Source organism: Tympanuchus pallidicinctus, unplaced genomic scaffold (assembly GCF_026119805.1).
Source record: "Tympanuchus pallidicinctus isolate F22 unplaced genomic scaffold, pur_lepc_1.0 scaffold16, whole genome shotgun sequence".
NCBI classification, from domain to species: Eukaryota; Metazoa; Chordata; class Aves; order Galliformes; family Phasianidae; genus Tympanuchus; species Tympanuchus pallidicinctus.
Window position 1 is genome coordinate 7,553,973 of NW_026294679.1, and position 20,126 is coordinate 7,574,098.

Below are 20,126 nucleotides of genomic sequence, written 5' to 3' on the forward strand. Positions count from 1 at the left end.
TTTTCTCTCAAACATTGTGATAAACTGTAGAGTTTGTATCTACCAACACTAATGGTACCTATGAGTTAGAGGGGCTGTCTGCGTGGTACGATAAAGAGCTCTCCCAGCTAGCTCCAAACAAATAGGGTCATTCACAGTTTGCACTGTGGCACCGTGCAGAGATTTAGGTGGAGTAACTGAACAGTGTGCTGACCCTGAACAAAGACCCTGAACACAAATTCAGCTGCAGCTTGTTTCTGCCACAGTAAAACTGCATGGAGATGTTGATGCAGTGCAGACCTTTCATGGGAAGTGGTTTGGTTGATGTTATTCTCGGGGGCTTAACCTCTTCCCCTGCTGGAAGCATTCCTGCAAGTGCTTCAAGTTGTTGAAGGGAAATTCTCACAAGGTCCAGTGTTGTGTAGAAGATGTGCCAAAATGAGAGGGCTCCGTGCATATTGAAAATGTGTTCAGGAATGCTGGAGAGAGCTCGGATAGGAGCTGCAGTTCCATATTGCGGTGTAAGGTTTGTGCTAAGCTGACCATCTCTTCTGTCTGGCCATAGAATTATGCTAGAGAGACTTCTCTGCTCTCTTTTGTGCTGTCTTCTGTTCTCAAGCTCTGCATTATAAAGGTCTGCAAAAACAAAAATTCTGCAGAGCATCCTGTTCCTAGTACAGCTCTGAACTGGTGATGACCAGGTGTAAACGCCATGCAGAACATATTTCTGAAGGCAGGCCTTGTTTCTCTTCCCTAAGAATGTTTCTGCATCTACCAATAACTTGACATGACATAATTGTATTTCAGCTGCCTCCAGTGTCTTTCCTGAGTTACAATACATGCATACCCTGTAATTCAGTAGGGTTGATTTGAGGATGTTTCTTTCTGCAGTGGGTCAGTGGCAGTTGTTTTAGGTCTGGTGGGTCTTCATGCTTCATGCTGAAGTCCTAAGGCTCACCAGCTCAGAGAAGGATCTTTCCACCTGAAGTGATAATGTTAGAAATAGATCAGGAAGGTAAACAGTGCTATAGGCAATTAGTAGGAGGATGAACCTCAAGTTTTTGTTGTGAGATTTCTTTTCTTTTAACGTGCTGTCTGTCCCTTGTAACTCCACATTTTAAAGGAAGTTCAACTGAACTAGTTCTTAGTGACTGGAAAATATAAAACCAGGTAGTTGAGAGCTACTATCTTGTACTGTATCGTATCTTATATTTAATAGCATGAAATCAAATCCCAAGTTCCATTTTTCCATACAGCTCTGCTGACATGATTAACAGGATGATACAAGATAACTGAGGTCTTGGTGAGGCCTGAATGCATGAAAGTTGTAACTGTGTAGGTTTCTCCAAATAAATTTTTGATTACAAGGTGCTCTGTAGCCAGAAAATGCCAGTCATCTCCTGTGTTGTCAAAGCATGTCATGAAGGTGAAGGCAAGAATCCAATGTAGAGAAGCAAGACCACCAAGGTAATCTCATCTGCTGGCAGCACAGACTGTTTCTGACATCTTGTAGGTATATTTTTCCAATGTGTTGTGTTTTTTTTCTTCCAGTGTGTGGCTGTGACTTGGCACAAGGAGGCTTTTTCATTAAGAATGGGGAATACCTTTGCACCTTGGATTACCAGCGCATGTATGGTACCCGCTGCAACGGGTGTGGGGAGTTTGTTGAAGGAGAAGTAGTGACAGCTCTGGGAAAAACTTACCATCCAAACTGCTTTGCCTGTACAGTTTGCAAGTAAGTCATCTCTTTCAGCCTGTGTGACCTGAACCCAGTACAACATCAGGGAGAAAAGCATCGCCGTGAGACAGAAGTCGCAAGATCTTTGTAGGAAACATTTGTTTGGAAGTGCTGCAAGTCTGAGTGTCTTCAAAATACCACTCATTTATCTGCAGGAGGTAGCTTCTCTGTCACATGTAGCTCCCTGTTCTCAGAAGCTTATTCTCACATGTGAAGGAATACTAGACTTATATGCCCCTACAGGCATGGGTTTAGCTGTGGTGATGAGTCCAGCTCAGAAATGAAAAAAGAGGTAGAGCAAACTCCTGGATAGTACAGTGGAGAAGTTATTGGGACTATAAATTCAGTTGAACAGTTGAAAACACCTGAGGGCTCATGTGCACAACACGTAGTAACACTTGTCTTTGGGACAGCTCTGTTTCCCCCAGTTCTTTCTAAGCACTGTGTCCTGTCCCCCAGAAGTAAAGCAGTTTTTAGTTCTACAGGGAATACAAACAAGGAAACTAGAACAATGCCATATGTGTTTCATTTTGTAGAGATATACGGATGTTCATTTGTTAAGCATTGTGTTGAAATGATGCGTAGTGTAGGGCAGTCTGTATTTGGAAGGGTAAAGCTCCTCATTAAGTATTTGGAGTTGCTGAAGCTTCTCATTTTAGTGAAATGCTCGTGCATTTATACACCAAACAAGAGCAGCAATGTCAGCTTTGCCCAGCACAAACTTTTAATGCTCGTTGAGTTCATCAGATAATCTCAAACTTCTGTAGTCCATTCAGCCTTTACCTTTCTCCTAACACCATCTGCACAAGCAACAGTTAGGGGTGTTTCTATAACACAGATAAGTATTTTAAAACTCTCGGATAATGAAAGCAGCTAGCACTTCATTTTTTGTGAATCATTACATCCACAGTAATATGTATTTCATTGCTGAGCACAGATTAAGCTAATCTATTTTTGAGTTCCCTGTCCTCAGACAAGTGCTTCATCTGAATACCCTGCTGTACTGTTTGCTGTCAACAGCATCATGCTGAGACTGCTGTAAATGTAGCTGTTGTGTCTAAGCAGATTTCTCTGTCATCTTCTCCTTAGATAAAATGTGTTTAATGTCTTGTATTGTGGTTTCAGTAAGTTAAGTCTGACCTCTGCTCTTCTTGCATGTGTGGATTGGATTTTTTCCAGTGCCTGACTTTGCCAAGGCCATATTGCAGAAACTGTTTGGCCTGAGTTACTGTAACATGTTATTTGCAGAGGGAGAAGTCAGCAAGCTCGCAGCATAGGGACCAGAACAAAAATTTTGGCATAATCTCTGCTAAAATACATTTTTCTCTTTAACCCAGGCGTCCATTTCCACCAGGTGATCGAGTTACCTTTAATGGAAGGGACTGTCTCTGTCAGCTGTGTGCTCAGCCAATGTCCTCCAGCCCAAAAGAACTGTCAGCCTCAAGCAGTAAGTACGCCGTCTTCTTTCTGAATCCTCTTGCATTTTTGGGCTCATCAGCATTTGATCAAAACTAGTTTGATTCAATCTTTTAGGTTTTTGATGCACATATATATATTTTTGTCCTCCTTTTAGAACTCTGGGCTGCCTCTGATAATCATCTTTTTTTTTCTTCTTCATTTTTTGTATTTTTGATTCTCAGGAATTGTCTGGTTTGACAGCTCAGAGGAGACATTTACTCATTTCAGTATGAACAAATGACTTTTACCCAGAAATTGGATGTTCTGAAGGGCTCATTTTCTTTTATAGGCATTGGAAAAGTATTTTCTTGATGAAATCAGAGGTTTCAGAGTTGATAGATTCCAGTTTTCCCGTGTATAGTTACTCAGATGTAAGTATTAAAAAGAGAACAATGTTATAGGAAGTTAATTTTCTTCTACTCTTTATCACTTCAACAATTTAATGAAGTCTAAGAGTTTATTTAAATTATTTCTTTAAGGGAGTATCACCAGGTTTGCCTTTGACAGATTGATACTGAAATGAATTTGTGAGCAGAAACCATTCATTTTCAAGAACAGTTCTCAAGAAATCACTCAAAAAAAACCAACAAACAACCTAGAAAAGAGCGAGAAAGCAAGTTAAGCATAAGACTTTGAAATCCTAGGACTGCAAAGTGCAACGTAAAGGCATAATTGGGTGATGTTTGTGCTCAGTGGATGAGTCAAGTGCATCTCAGGTTTTCTAATTTGGCTGAAAAAGTGTAATCAGACACTTAGAAAGATGGAAAATGAAATCTGATTTTTTGATCCTGTGCCTTTCTGTCTGATAAGTTATTGCATTCTAGCTGTCAGCTTGGAGATGAAAATGCATGAGTCTGATTGGTTAGAAAGAATTCAGGAATCTGTGGAAAGCCCTAGAAGATACAGTGCAAGGTTCTCATCATTTTGTTTCGGAGACCCCTGCTCTAAGCAAATGAAATTTGGATCAGCATGTGTTTGTAACTAAAGAAATAGTAATGTAGTGTCCTCCTAGCAGTGTGCTCAGTGGTATACAGCTGCTACTGTAGCACCAAAAGTTGACACAGATACTGAAAAACCTTTCTTGCTGACACCGAAGAGTAAATTGTAATTAGTCTGAAGTGTTCCAAATCACTTTCACTACTCCTGAGTGAAACCCTTCAATCTTTTCTGATGCTTTGCCCTTTAAATGGATGTTATGTGTAACTCAGCTGTTTTGTTTTGTTTTCATAAGTCCTTTTAGAAGAGAATCTCATTCATACCAAGCATCCATTTTCTGTCCTATATTGCTGTCAGTTTTCCCTGATTCAAGTAGATTACTGGAGGCAGCTTTCCTCAAAGCAAAGAAAATTGAAGGTGAAGAAGTCCAACAAACCGAATGTAAATCAAGTTTGGCTGGTTTGTGTGATGTAGAAGGAAACTGGAATACCTACATTAGTGTTGGCATGTAGTTTTCTCATGTCTCTTACTTCACACAAATTGAAGGCTTGTTGATAGCTTTTCTTGGGTGCTTTCAAGGAAAATCAAATGCTTCTCAATACAGGGCTTTAACCTCTTGAATATCGTGAATGTGAATACTGTTACAGTCTGATAGTTCCCACCCATAAAGATCAGAAGGAAAAATATTGAATAAATAATTTCCCTTTTATTTTTGCTTGGGTTGTTGGCACTTCTTTATCATACACACACACACACATATATGCATGTATGATAATATATATATTATCATATATGTATGATATATATGTATATATGTGTATATATAAAAATATGTATTTCATTCCACATATATATTTCATTCCACATATATGTTACCTGGAATAATTGTAGCATTTCAGTGACTTCTTTTTTAATCCTCATTTTATAAGACAGTCTTTTTTGGTGCACAGATGCTATAAATCAGAAGTTAGTCATCCACGTTCCTTAGACACTGCTAGATATATCCAGTGGAGTTTTCATTGAAGTTGGCAGGAAGTTTAAGGCCAGATGCAGGGGACAAATGCTTGGTATTTAAAAATCAAATTGTGGAAAAGAGAGGATGTTGAAACTGATTTTGAAAGACTAGAAGTGTGACGTTATGGCTTGGACAATTGAGGATTTTCAAGATTCTGTCGAAGACAAGAGGTTATTTTTCTTTGGGTCCTAGTAAGGAAGTAATGTAAATAATGTATCTGGTTAGATAGTATTTGTGTTTTAAACAGTATCTGAGTATTTATACATCATAATAATTGGTTTGTATTGTCTTAAGCTCCTTCTGCTTTCCTTTGTATTATGGCCACATGCTTACATGTATGTATTTCTTATGGTCAGAGTGAGAAGAGCCCGAGCCAAATTGAAACATGTAATTATTATTACTTATTTACTCAGAGGCAAGTAGATTGGCTGTGTTACCAGCTCATCATAGAATCATAGAATGATTTGGGTTGGAAAGGACCTTTAAAATCATCTGGTTTCCAACCCCCTCCTATAGGCAGGGATGCCTCCCACTGGACCAGGCTGCTCACAGCCCCTTGCAGACAGGGCTTCAATGCTTCCGAGAGGGGGCATCCACAACCTCTCTGGGCAGCCTGTGCCAGTGGCTCCCCAGGTTATCTCTGATGCTTCTCTGTGAAGTCTTTTCATCAGTGAATTCTCACTAGTTAAGCAGGTGAGTGAATTGACGTAGGCGTTTGAGAATAAAAATGCCTAGTTTAGGTGGACATTGGTTGTCAGAAAGTGCAATGCTGGCTTGAGTTTCACCTTGAATGCACAAGAGGTGTAGAGCAGTGTCCAGCTCAGAGCAGAGCTGTCCTTGTGCTCAGGGTGGGTGGTGCCAGCAGCCTGTGCTGTCGCAACCTGAGCAGGCAGTTGACTGGGATCAGTTCTGAAATTCAGAGGAGGCAATGTGTCTTTAAGCACAGTTTAGGACATTGCCCTTTTCCTTGAACACAGATTTTTCCCTTAGGCATTTCACTTCAGAATTTCCACAATAAAAGCACATCACTAATGAGAATATTACATTATTTCCTGCCTGGGATTGAGCCATTTCTGTGTTGGCTCCTTGTCTGGTTGCTGGTAAGGCCAGATCATTTTAGTGGTGAAATTAGAAATGCAATTAGAAATGTGCATTTCAAGTAGGATTTCCAGGTGGATAGGAAAAACTTGCTGTCCAAAAAAAGACTGAAGCAGTACAATCACCCAGCAAGTTTTCATATGAAAAATGCATCATCTTTTAAAATCACAGCTTCCTTTTCTTACTGAAATAGATGCTTGTGTGCTACACTTGCTGAGATGTGCAGTGATACCATCTGGACAGAGGCACAGGGAAGACAGCTCAGTGCTTCTTTCTTTTCTAGTCTCTGCTGTGAGTTAAGAGCATTACAGTACAGACACAACATGGACCAGAGTTTCCAAAATGGCCAGTCTTGCGTGTGCATGAATAATATTTGGTGCAGCTGTTCCCCAACTAGACGGCTTCCACGTGGAGCTTTCACAGTGCTGTTCTGTATATTTGTCCCTGTCTGTTTTGCACATTATGTTCTGATTCAAAGAACGTAAGTTCTCTGGGCCAAATGCTTTCATGCCTATCTATGCAGAGTCTAACAGAGATCCTGACTCACAACTGGGGATCTTAGCTCTATTGTGATACAAATAATAAGCTTAACGCTTAATGAACTTGTGGGAAAAAGATATCGGTGTTAATTATTCAGTAGCCTTATCTCTTCAAACAAGATACAGTAAATCTCCCAATAAATAGCTGAAACTTCCAGCAAGCCTTGTGGTAAAGCTGAAGTAGTACAGAGCTGGCATGCTTTATCTGTTGAAGAAGGCAGTCAGGAATAAATGGGAATCATCTTTTGCCTCACTGCCCTAAAAGTGGAGAAAAGAGCTTGTTTTAGAAACAGCAGTGCATCAGAATGGAGAAGAAGCAAATGTGCATTGTGCCCTTCTCTTCAAGACTCTTAATGTCCTTTTATACCCTGGACATATTTGTCCTTCGGGTCTGTAGGGAAGACACGCAAACTGAAAGGGAAGACTTGGCTACTTGCAGTCAAGCTATCTGCAATGATTTTTGGCATTAAAGGATATTAAGCAACATCTAACACATGATTTTGAGCTCATTCTTTGGAAACATCTACAACTTCACACTGTGTTAAAGCTGCATAATATGTATAGGTATTGTCTGAATAGATGGCCCTAAGTGAAAGACTCTGAGCCCAGTTTTGCCTCAAGGATGCATGTTTGTAGCAGCCATATGCTTCAGTGGGTGCACTGGGGCACTTGGAGAGGGGTCAATAATGTTGGGTTTGAATGTGCTTTAACTGGGTTCAAATGGAGTTTAAAGACTTGTATAAAATTTTGATTCTGGAGGGACAAGTATTTTGTGTATGTGCTACAGGACACAGAATTATAGAATGGTTTGAGTTGGAAGGGACCTTTAAGATCATCTAGTTCCAACCCCCTGCTGTAGGCAGGGACACCTCCCTCTAGACCAGGCTGCTCACAGCCCCGTCCAGCCTGGCCTTCAATGCCTCCAGGGAGGAGGCATCCACAGCTTTGTTGGGCAACCTGCTCAGTGATTCTCCACCCTCACAGTACAGTGTTTCTTCCTTATATCTAGTCTAAATCTAACCTCTTCCAGTTTAAAGCCATTTCCCCTTGTTAAAAATTCCTGGTTAAGAAACTGGGGATTCAGCTGAGGATATATGGGATTTGACAAGGAGTTACTCTGTTCCTCTTCAATTTATTTATCATTGAATCAAAACACTGTAGACATAATTGTGGATTGATTTCAAACACTGTGATTTAAATCACTGATTTTAATCATGGCTTAACTAAGAACCCAGGAAACTTTGATTAAAATAATTGATTGGAAGCTTTTTTAAAGTTTATATATTTAATTATTTTCCTAAATAAAAAGTTAACTGCTAAGCATGAGGATACTCCATATCTTTAAACATTTACTTAAACTAATACAACTCTGTATAAGGTAATCAAATCCTTTAACATCTGTTTTTACATAATGACTCTTTTTGCTCGTTGTTTATGTCCAGATCTATTTGAATGGAAATTGACCTTCAGTTGCAAGGCATAAAAATAGCACTGTGGAATTTTTTTTATTTCAGGAGCAACAGAAGTTAGATTCATATTGAATGTAAATACATTAAAATACATTTTGATTTTTGAACTTCTGACTTGTCAAGGGTATGTGAATTTTAAAACTACTTACTTTGGATAACTGTGTGCCTGGGGATTCTAGAAGTGGCAGACATCATCACACCTGAGTTTGTTCATATGAAAATGAGAGCAATTTTCATCTCTGTCTTTTCAAATTCTATTTGGGTTCTTAATTTTGATTGAATTTAAAGTGTAAAATTTTGATTTTGAATAAAATCCTGGATATTAAAATATTGGTATCAAATCCCCCCTATTTTAATCCAATAGCATTTACCAGAGAAGTGCTGTTCAAAAGATAATTCCAAAGAGCAGTGGAAGAATTGCTCGGAAAATGGCTGTTGCATGAGGATGCATTACTGGGTCGGAAAGTACAACTATAGGAGGAAATCCCCAGGCATGAAACTGATTTGGGAATTGTCACGTTCAGAAAGCATAGGTCGTAAATCAGGAATCTGAGGTCACTGATTGTTGTTGTTTAGAGCTTAGTTTGCCATGGGTTACCAGGGCATAAAAACCTTTCTAAAAGTTTCCATATTGGTGATTGTTCTGTTGGAGTTACTTGTTTTCCAAGAGGAACAATGGAATATTACTCAAAATAGTCTGCAAATAAAGAATCACAGCATGTTTTATCTGTGGGCTGGGCTTAAAACAGTGAAGTTCATTTGCAAACTGTGCAATTCACTTCGCATACTGTGTGTTGGAATTGTGAATTTGAATTCAGCTGGCATCATCTGAATACTGAATACGTGGTGAAGAAAATAACAGGTTAAGATCAGTCTCAGTCTCCAGATTTACATCTGTCTGGGGATTATCATCAGAGTGGTTTTTACAAATGGGACACTGGGGCTGATAAGCTTTAAAAAAAAGAAAAAAAAGAAAAAAAAGAAAGAAAGAAAGAAAAACTTGTTACCAGTCTTTTATGGGCCAACCTCGTCTTTTGTCTAGTTTGTAGCATGGCTGTCTCTTCTTCCTATTTCCATTACTTTGATTTGCTGTTCAGGGATCTGTGAGAAAGACTGGGTTGAAGAAGTGGCTGATGCTGAGGATGATGTTATGGGGAAAGGCCAACTTGGTGGTACACTGCTTGCAGGGATAGTTTTCAAGAGTAAAAGGGTAAAAGGCCAATTGGGTTGGCTTCCATTGGGAAGGAGGTGTAACAAGAAGAGGAAAGAAGGGCAATACAGACTTCTGGTGTAGAAGGCTAACACAAATGCTTACATCAGTAAAGTAGGTAAGAATAAAGACTTCATTAATGTAACAATGTCATATTAGCAGAATGAAGTTGAGGGCAAGCATTCATTCTTCCAAATCACTTTAAATTACATACAACAATGAAAATGCTCTTTACAGTAAGGATGCATCCAAGATAACCACACAGTGTTCTTCATATAAATGATTTTAGATTTTATATTTCCACTTATGTTAGACAGTTTCTTAAACAGGCAAGTTAGTCGCTCATGGTTAGTGAGGACTTGTGTTGCAAGCAAATAATGCCATTCTGTGCCGTTGTGATTTCTTTCCATATTTAATCAAATAAAGGCATTGTATTTTCTTTAAGTATTTGCTTTGAAAATATCGTTTTTCCCCACTTGCCATTTATAATAAACAGTCAAAATTATATTCCGCTTCCCATGGGAAATTCAGTTCCTTCCATTGTATGAGCCCAGCCTCTTATTGTTAGGTTATTCAGGAGTACAAGGCTGTTGGAATGGTTTTGTTTTGCCTTCAGCGAAAGAGCAGCAGCACATTTTGTCCTGGCAAACATTGCCCATCCTTACATTGGCAAAGAGGAAGGATCTGGCAGCAGATTTCACTGCAAAATGGCACAATGTACATGGATCTAAATCCTGGATGTAAAATTCCCAATATTGTGTGGCTTTCTCTGATTTCCTGACCTCAGCAGTGGCCCAGCAATCAAATGATTATGATTTAAACTTTGTAAGTGTTTAACATACTGTAAACAAAGTAGACAAAGTGAGTTTTTAGCTTTGACAGAAATACGTTGATGAGCAAGAAAGCCTGTGTGATATCAGTAATAGTGTTTATTTTTAAAAGGATTTTTTAACAAAATTACCTGATCTGTGGTTAAAAGATAACTGAGAAAAACTTATCGATGATCTTCCTGTGATTTCTTGACTTTTCCTCTTTTCACCTCCAAGTCACTGTACATCGTAGCTTGATTTGTAGGTCCAGCTACGTCTGATCACATACTTGTGTGCAAGCTCAATGAAATCTTGTTTTTTCTCTTTAAAGAAAAATAAATGGTAGAATCCTGCTGATGCTGTCTTCATACAGCTGGTATGTTTGTACTTTATAGGAGAGGGAACAATAACAAAGAGTATTACTCCTGTGACTCACAGGGATTATGGCAGTTTCAGACTTCAGTGAGACAGGTGCTACCAATGACCGTCAGGATTGAAAAGGACTTTCTGGTGATTTAATTATACATCATTAAGGAAGGCTGCATAACCCTGCACAGAGCAAAGCTGGTATGCTCATGTAACCTCATCCTGCACGTATCTTTGCATGATGATGTTCATTAGGACAAGAGCACTTAGGGATGACTTCCCTCTTGTAAGTTACACGGAGTGAGTAGAGAATGTGTGATAAAGGTAGAATTGCTAGTAAATGTTCAAGGAATGTCAGTGGGAGTGGTCAGGGTGCTATGCAGTATGCTTAGGGTTAATGCAGCTCAGTCGGCTTCGAGCCCACTGCCTGTGCCACGATCCAGCAGAGCAGAGCTCTCTGCTATTGGCTGAGGGCAGGGGAGGGAGGCAGAGGAGAAAATCCACGCTTAATTTAGGCAGTGACGAATGGGTTGCTGTGCAGGATGTTTCACTCCTGCATGCCTGGGGTGATGCAGATGCTAAAAAGGGAAATGCGTTTTCTCATTGCATCTTCACAAGCAAGGTGTTGTGGATGGCAGCTCACCCTGGCTTGCATCTTCTAATGAGGCTGCTTAAGGTGGCTGCAGGGTGGAGTTCTTAATCATACATAATATTAGTGTCATGCTGCTTTCCCTTGTCCTGTCCCCCCGCTTTTCCCTGCTTTTGGGATGGCTGACTCCACGTTCAGCTACAGCTCTTTTGTCTTTCTTGTCATTTGCTGTTGTATCTGGACACGTAAAACAGCTCAGAAGGGTGTCATATTTGATTCTAGAGCAGAAGTAGCTTAAATATGTGAGGGCATTTCCTCAGATTGAACAGGCCTAGTCAGAGTACAGGAAAGGCACAACAAGTTGTTCACTATCTGGCAGAGAGCTGTTCAGGAGGTTTTTGCTTTGCTGAAAAATGATGCTGTCAGCTAATGCTCATATGAGAGAGGGTAAATTCATCTTTTCTGCACAATATCTGAGCAAGAGGGCATTGCCTGTGGAGGCTACAAGGGAGGGACTTGCAGCTGTTGGTGCCTCAGGCATCCACTGCATGTATCAGTGTATGTGTTACTTCACATTTCTTAGGAGAATTAGTGCTGTGGACTGTCCGATCTTAAATATTCCTTCAGCTGAAACAGAATTCCACATATTGCTTTTGTGGTATGCTTTTCTTTATATCCTGAATACTCACTCATGCGTTTTAAGCAGTACCTTGCACTTCCCCTCTCCTCTGCACTACGTTGGCCCAGCTGGATGGGTAGCTGTGTAGTGAACGGCAGCAGTGAACAATGTGGGTTATATGACTAAAAAAGAGCTGAGCAGAGCTTGGGGCTACAGGGGCACAGTCTGTTCAACCCAGGTGGGAAGCCAGAGACAGAACCATGCTGGAAACCACTGAACAAAATTTTGAGGGAGGGTTTTCAGATTTTTGTGTACAGGTTTGGCCACATATGGTAGTGGAACCTCACGGTTGTTTTACCTCAGGCCCTTGTGTTTGAGGCATAAGCTGGTTACAGGCTAAAGCAGGTTGTGCCTAGTGTGATACTGAGACCCTGCCTGCATATGCTTTGTGCTGATGACATTCAGCCAAAGGCTTTAATATGCTTCATGCAAGCTCAGGGTCATAAATGGCTCTTATTTGTAGAATTTGGATTAATAAATGGGCTTTTCTTTGCCCAACCCTGCATTATTTGCTCTCTATTTTGAGAGATAATAATTGCTAGCTTCTCACCCACATACTGTTCTGCAAGAATTAAAATCAGGTTTAGTTAAAAGTCATTTCAGCCTAATAAGACTACACAGTTTGCTTGCTTTGATTTTAGGCATTCATTATGTCAGCAACTGGAAATAATGATATTCACTTACTCTTTCTGGGTTCCTTAAGGTGTTTTGCAAAAGTAAGTAAATGTCATTATTGCTATTGAATAGTAAAAACATACAGCTGTCAGTTGGGAAACACCACCTCTGGCTTTCAAGAAGCAAATAAACAGGCCGACATAGTTCCTGGATCTCTCTGTCCTCCATGTTACTGCTATTTCTACCAGTAAAGATTGATAACGGGCTGGGTAGGCCTGCTATAGGGCAGTTCTTATATTCTGACCACGTCAGAAATATAGTGAAACAAAGAGCTTTGAAAATCTATTCCTTGGTTCCATATCTGTGAAATTTCAGCTTTGCAAAGCTTTTTTGGATAAAGCTGAAAAAAAGCATGGAAAATACAGCAGATTTTTGGAGGGATTATTATACCAGGAATGTATCACAGTTTGGCAAGAGCGTAGGTCAGGAATGTGGAAGCTGGCACAGCAGGGAGAATCAGTTGTTCTAGGAAGCTGAGAAACTGGCTGTTTAAAGCTGCAATTCAGCACCCACTGAGATTAGGGGGAGTTCTTATTTATTGACACAGTTTATAGATAAATGGCACGTTTTCAAGCTGGAAGGAACCCCAAGAAGTAATGTTGTATCCTCCCCAAACCATAGCATGATTAGTGTACCAAGGGCATGCAGACACATGTTTACTTGGCTTCCCTCTCAGCCTTGTGCTGTAAACTTCAGAGCCTTTCATGCTGACCTGTTCTAGTCTTTGCTGTCGATATGTAGTAGCACGAAGCCTTGAGCTGGCATGTAAGAGCAGAGGGATCCATCCTATCCTGTCAGTCCTTGTCATTGCATGGTTTCAATTTGTAACATCTGTCCTCTAGAGCAAAGCCCTGGGATTAAACCACTTCTGGTTGCTTTTCAAGTTCAAGTCATGTCATTGGTCCCTGATTTGCTCTTTGTTACAAGATATCATGGTGCTTGAGCCCTTATTCTTCAAGGATTTGAGGAGATGAAGAATACTGATAGACAATGGACAAATAGCAACCTGGTTAGCAGGAATGCCCATCGTACACTTAGGGCTCTCATTGCTCATTATCCAGCAAACAAAAGCGAGGCCCTCAGTGTCAAAAGGAGTGGTTCCTCTTCCTGTCAGTCGTGACAATAAGCTTAGACTCACCCTTTTGCAAGGTGTGGTGTTACCTGGGCTGTAAAATCACCATCAGATGGTGTCCAGGCTGTACCTGTTCAGACTGCTGGAACTGGTCTTGGCTTGTGGCTATCTGTTGGTGTTTTAGGCGTGGGGAGAGAATGTTACATTCATGAAAGGGACATTGATTTTGAGATAAAATACAAGAAAAGCTTTGTTCCAGGCTGTCTCCTCTGTGGCTGCCAAGCATGTCTCAGTTGATGGGCATTCCCTTTCTGCTTCACTGCTCTTGCAGGCCTTCCCTCCATCCCCCGCAGCCAGACACAGAAGTTCTAGCACAGTGCCTGCAATTCAGTGCTGCTTCCCTCATCAGTCTCTTCAGATCTGACCAGGAGATCTCTGAGTATCTTATATCTGAATGGAGAGGAATGGGAGCTCGGGGCTGAAGCAGCTTTGTGATGTGACGTGAGAGATAGTGGCATCCTCAGGGATGGAGGGCATTTGCTGGCTCTGGGCTTCAGGTTTGCTGTCTGCCTTCAAGTTGTCTTCCTGAATCACAGAGAAAACTGAGCTATGACTGCCAGGTCCCTGAGTGAGAGTCTTCGTGCCTATTAAAGACTATGAGAGCTGCTGTTTTCCACACCTGCTGGTGGATCACAATATGCCCTGTCATACAGCATTTAGTGTGGTCATACTGCTGTCACCATCACCTCAGTCCCTTGCTAAAAAAACCACTCTGCCTGTTCCCTGGCCGGGATGTGCCACCACTCACTGTCGGGACGGATGTGTGGGCTTTGCTGCCACCCAATGGGGACTGCAGGGCTCCCTTCCCAGCACCGCTGAAGCAGTGTGGATCTGAAAAAAACTGATTCCTCTAGAAGGTATTTTTCTAAGTGGTGCTTTATGTAGCTGCTTCCCAGCAAAATCTGAGGTTTGTACTGAGCTTGCCTGGCAGTCATTGAAACACAGCATGAAAAACAGAAGAGAGACTTTCTGCCCTGTGCTGACTGTCTGTACTGAAAAAGACTACAAGACCTGGGAGACTCTGAGGAGAGGAAGATGTTTGCGTAGCCATGGAATTCTCCTCTTTGCTTCCCAACTGTAGCAATTGCTGTGTGGTTAATGAAGACCAATGAACCAGATAACTGACAACAAATGCAATTGTTTGTTTATTTGCAGATTGTGCTGGCTGTGGAAGAGACATAAAAAATGGACAAGCATTGCTAGCTCTCGATAAGCAGTGGCACCTGGGGTGCTTTAAGTGCAAGGCCTGTGGGAAGGTCCTGACTGGGGAATACATCAGCAAGTAAGTAGCCTCTGCATCTCTCCTGCACTCTTGGCATGAGTTCTGGTTGCTGGAGGAGAGAGGTTCCAGCAAAGTTCACCCTTCAGAATCCAGTTCTGATTAACTTTTCATATGCACCAAAATCTTTGCTCTCAATTGGAGCTAAGTTGGAAAGAGAAAGTATACTGGAAAGGAACAGCTGGAAGGTGGTGATACTCTGTATTTAACACCAGTACCGAAGGGAGTGTATCTCCACATTGCCATAAGGGGTTGAGGGAACTCCTACATGTGTTTTCTGTGTTAGCTGGATACAGCTTTGTTGTATTTTACTTTTCAACTTTGATGTTGAGGAAAAAAGTAGGAACCTGCCCACTGTTTTCTTTTGCTTGGAAGAGAGTAAATATGATGATGTGATTGACCTGCACTGTTTCTCAACACAAGCAGCTGCTTACTCTTTGCATACTACCAGATTTCTTTGCTAAATGGTTTCCAATCATCCCCATAGGCAGAGTTCCACAGATGTCTCTGGAATTGTACCACCTATAGCTTTAGTTTGGAACAGGTTGCCCAGAGAGGTTGTGGATGCCCCATCCCTGGAGGCATTTAAGGCCAGACTGGATGTGGCTCTGAGCAGCCTGGTCTGGTGGATGGTGACTCTGCCCATGATGGGGGGATTGAAATGAGGTGATTATTGTGGTTCTTTTCAACTCAGGCCATTCTATGATTTAGAAAGACTGTTGTTAAGATGAAATTTACTTCAGTGGTTTGTGCTTTGTCTTTCTGAGGTGGAAACTTAAGGGATAGTTATAAATCAATGGTGAGAATATAATTTTTTTTTTCTTCTTTCTTTTGCTACAACATACATCTTTGAAAATCTCTCCTATTTGGCTATTGCAATTTGTAAGAATGCCAATGAAGACAAGGCAAGAAACTAAGTCACGCTGTAACCTGTTTATTAAAAGTGGTTTATACTTTGTGGTTTTTCTTTTTTCAGAGATGGTGCTCCTTATTGTGAAAAGGACTATCAGGTTCTTTTTGGAGTCAAGTGTGAAGCATGTCACCAATTCATTACTGGGAAAGTACTAGAGGTAAGTGCTTTGTAAACTGGAGTTTAAGATTTTGGCCACATCCCATTATGTCTTCATACAACTGCAAAGAATGCAGAAACTTCTCCTAGGAAAGTTTTACTGCTGATTTTAGAGTAAAGGTACTCACTTTCAGAAACATTTTTATGTATCTTTTGTTGACTTTCAGTTGGAGACATCAGTGTTCTCTTTGCATCTGGCCAAATCACTTTAGAGTTGTGTATCTTACGTTGTCACTACTGTCTCCCATGGCTGTGAGTAGTCCTTGTGAGATGGAATCCTTGAACTATGCACAGATCGCTTCATGTCATCACAAAAATATTTAACGAACAAAAATGCAGGGGTCTTTCCGTGTGCTGTTATCATTGAGATGAGAGAAGCAAAACTGCTGCCTCTTTTCCACACAGGATAGCATATTCAGTGGAAAGAACCTGACCTTCAGGCTTACGTCTGGAGCTGGGCTTGTATAGCTTAGTTGCTACTTTAGTGATGTTTAATACTCAGCCCTCCTTCCCTGGGGTAAAAATAAACCCCACATGCACATAAACACAATTCCCTTTACATAATAAAGTAAGTTGAAGAAATGTGAGAAGCAACAAGAACTTCAGTTACAGGTGTATTTTTTTGAAGAAGAAACTGGATTTATTTATTAGGGAATAACGAAAAATAGTGAAAGAGTTACTGAAATAAAAGCAGCTGTCATTTGCTCTTGAGGGCGTATTGCACGTTCTTGTCTTTGTCTACTAGAAGTGTAAGGCTGTAGCAGCCCTCATCAAAAAAGTTTCAGTTTTGTTGTGGAGTGGTAACAGCTTGACTTTCTAGGAGGTTTCAGAATATTAAGCAGGCTGGCTGCCCCCAAATGAAACACTGAGAGCTGCCCCCAAATGAAACATTGAGAGCGTGCCCAGTGCAGCTGTCTCTGCTTCCTCTGAGAGGGAATAGAGTTTTTCAGTTAGCCATGCTGCCTCCTTTGCAACATGACCTTAATTCTTTTAGACTCACACAGATAAGTAATGAGAACAGTCTGAGCTTTCCCTCGAGTAGAAAGGCCATGTCTCTGGTTTTTATCTGGAGGTCTACTACCATCTGCTTATCTATTCCCATCTACTGGTGAGTTTTTCAGTTTAGTGTTATGAATTGGTGACAGTGTAGTTGGAGTGGGAGGCACTGCTGGAGAGAAGTAATTAGATTTGTGAGACTGGGAAGCATAAAATAATTCTAAAATAACTTCAGATGCTATTCCTGCTGTTATTGTATTACTCGGAACTTATCCAATCTGTTGCTCAAAGCAGTGCTGTCTACTTAGAAGCATGGAGATGAAAATAATAAAGTGGAAGATTCTCTGAGTCTGTGGAGAGCTCTGAAAAAATGAGCCTTTGTGGTATGGATGCGAATATAGAAAAGTTGCATTCCTGTTGCTCTTTTTAATATCAATGAGAATGAAACCTAGCTTTCTGAAAGGATCTTGAGCTGTATCCTTTCAGAGCTGAATCAGATGAAGGTGGGAAAAGATTAGTTTAACTGAACTAGGACTCAGCTGTCCATCGTAACCTACTAAAGTTCAGGTTAACAGAGACTTTGTGTCCCACACAGAACCTTGTTGCAGTTGTTTGGGCCAAAGTTGGTAATTCTTTCTCTTCTGATGGCTGTTTATTGTAAGAAGAATAGACAACAGTTTGCTGAAATAGGAGTAATGGAAAAGGCATCTAACCTTATGTAAGGGTCAAAATTAGAGAAAATAGGGATTTTCCATTTGATTTAGCCTCTGCAGAATCAGAATATCTTCGTGAATTAGAAACAGACCCTTTGATGTTACAAATATATGGAAATATTAATCATGTAATCGTCTTAAGTTGTGCTTCAAGCAGAAGTTATAGTCTTACCAAAAGGTTGTGATTATCTGAGGCACAGCCCACAATAATACAGTAGAGGGCAGCAGTAGTTCTCAATATACAAGGAAGACCAAACAATAAAGCCTGTAGAAGCTGACTGACTCACATAACACAACTGTTTCCTGATATGTTTAAATGATGTTTGAAGCTGACTGCTATGTGGCAGGTGTAGACTGGGGCAAGTTCTTAAAGACTTTCACCAAAAAATGTAGTATTCTATAGTCATGGAGGCTGTTTGGAAATTGGTTTAACTGTTAGCAGCATGGATAGTCTGTGAATACAGGTCTCCTGGTATCAACTGGGAATGCAGGTGGGGGAGAGATGTTTAAGCACTTTTTTTCATTAGACTGCTCTTGAAAAGATGCTCAGAGAATACAACTGATGTTCAATAATATGTTAGTGGAACTATGGACTAGTTTCTTGGCTCCTCCTTAGAAGTCTTTTATACTGTCAACTATCACATTTTCAGAGGGGCATTACTAATGCCTTTAAATTAGACTAAAAGTGTAGTAAGTGGAAACTTAACGGTGAGAAAATCATGTCAGCATATGTGTCCCACTGAGCAGAAAAGGTAGTTTAGAGGATAGGGTCAGTGCATGACATAAATCCTCTGGTAACGAAGGAGATGAGAGATCAGAAGCAGCCAGGGCTGCTTGTCAATTACATGTTTGTTCTGTCAGGAGCAATATATACTATTTGGTGATCTTCATCTGTAGAGATGATTTGCAGATTGGAGGGAGTAGGTATGTGGCACGTTATATGCAAACACTTCCCTCTCGTGGATCAGAAGCAATCAGCAGCATGCTGGTTTTCCTAAATGGAAAGTTTGTAAAAAAGCAGGAAAACAAAAGAAACATGAAAACATGAAACTGAGCTTTCTTTGTGGAGGCTGGTGCTATCTGCTTCTTGAGTAAGAGTTAAAAATTTTTAAAGAAAAATTGAGATGCTGTGTGACATTTCAGACTTGCAGCTCCTGGTTGCTTCTGTCCCTCATTGTTGCTTAGCACCTCTGAAAAATCACGCCTTCAAACTTCTACACTGAGCAGTCAGTAAGGGAGGCAACCACTGATGAAGATGATGTGAGCCAAAGAGACCTCATCCCAGAGGACACCTTCAGCAAACTGGGTTGGAATCGCTGATGTTTCACAGAACATAGAATTCCTTAGGCTGGAAGGGATCTTAAATCACGTTCAGTTCCAGCCTGCTGCCATGGGCGGTTGCCACCCACCAGATCAGGGCCCAGAGCCCCATCCCACCTGGCTTGAGCACCTCCATGGGTGCAGCACCCACAGCTTCTCTGGTCAGCCTGTTCCAGTGCCTCAGGTTTGAGTTCAGGCCTTGAGAGGACAGAGTTTCTCCAGCCATTCTGTAAAAATAATTTATTTGCTCAGTTTTAAAATCCATTGCTAGAAAAACTGTCTTTTTTTTTTTTTTTTTTGCTTGTATCCATGTATCATGCAAGAAATTCCTTTTTTTCTGACTATTTGTGACCAATTTCAATAGCTGTAAAAATTATTATGTACATTTAAGTCAAATCAGATATTTGTCATGTTATTTTGTACGTAACTTCCTGTGACAGATAGCTGCAAATAACAGATGAGTCTGCATGCCACCACAATGAACGTCATGAGAATTTCTCTAATGAGAAATCGGTGCTGCAACTTTCTTTGGAGTACAGATATTTCAATACTTGAAAAATTTCAGGCTACTGTTGTCAAGGCAACAGAGATCAGTGTTGTTCCTTGGTTTTTCCAGCAGAAAGAAACCTTCATTTGTGGAAAAACTACCCATTTCCTTTTAAGTACAGGGAAACACATTTATTGTCAAACAATAATGGCATAACAGGCAGCCCTCACTATCGTTACACCTTCCACTATGCTATTGTTTTCATAGCTTCAAGGCTTGCCTATTGAAAGACACCCATCTGGTCCTAATCCTACAAATATCTGTGTAGATGGGTGAACTGCTGCGTGTATTTAGCTATTTTAAAGACACTGGCTTAAATCATTTTTGTCTAATGTGTTTATCATACACAGTATAATTATTCCTCCAGGGCTTGATTTAAAATATGTTAAATCACGGAGAAGCTTTCCATTGAAAGCTTCAGAGTACAGTGGATCATGCCTATATTCATGCATATCATTTGGGCTTACCTAAAGTGTTTTATGAAGCTCCTAAGTAGTTCCAAAGCTCCTT

At 40.6% G+C, this 20,126-nt stretch overlaps 1 protein-coding gene across 11 annotated transcripts in view; it reads left to right on the top strand.

Moving 5' to 3' along the window:
* The window catches only part of ABLIM1 (actin binding LIM protein 1), a 168,258-nt gene that overhangs the window by 92,777 nt on the left and 55,355 nt on the right, over positions 1 to 20,126 (top strand). For all 11 annotated transcript variants that reach the window (XM_052678264.1, XM_052678261.1, XM_052678262.1 and 8 more), the window contains exons 3-6: positions 1,531 to 1,714; positions 3,055 to 3,164; positions 14,848 to 14,974; positions 15,948 to 16,041. In XM_052678264.1, the coding sequence (XP_052534224.1) occupies positions 1,531 to 1,714; positions 3,055 to 3,164; positions 14,848 to 14,974; positions 15,948 to 16,041 (515 nt within the window). The remainder of the gene's footprint in view (positions 1 to 1,530; positions 1,715 to 3,054; positions 3,165 to 14,847; positions 14,975 to 15,947; positions 16,042 to 20,126) is intronic.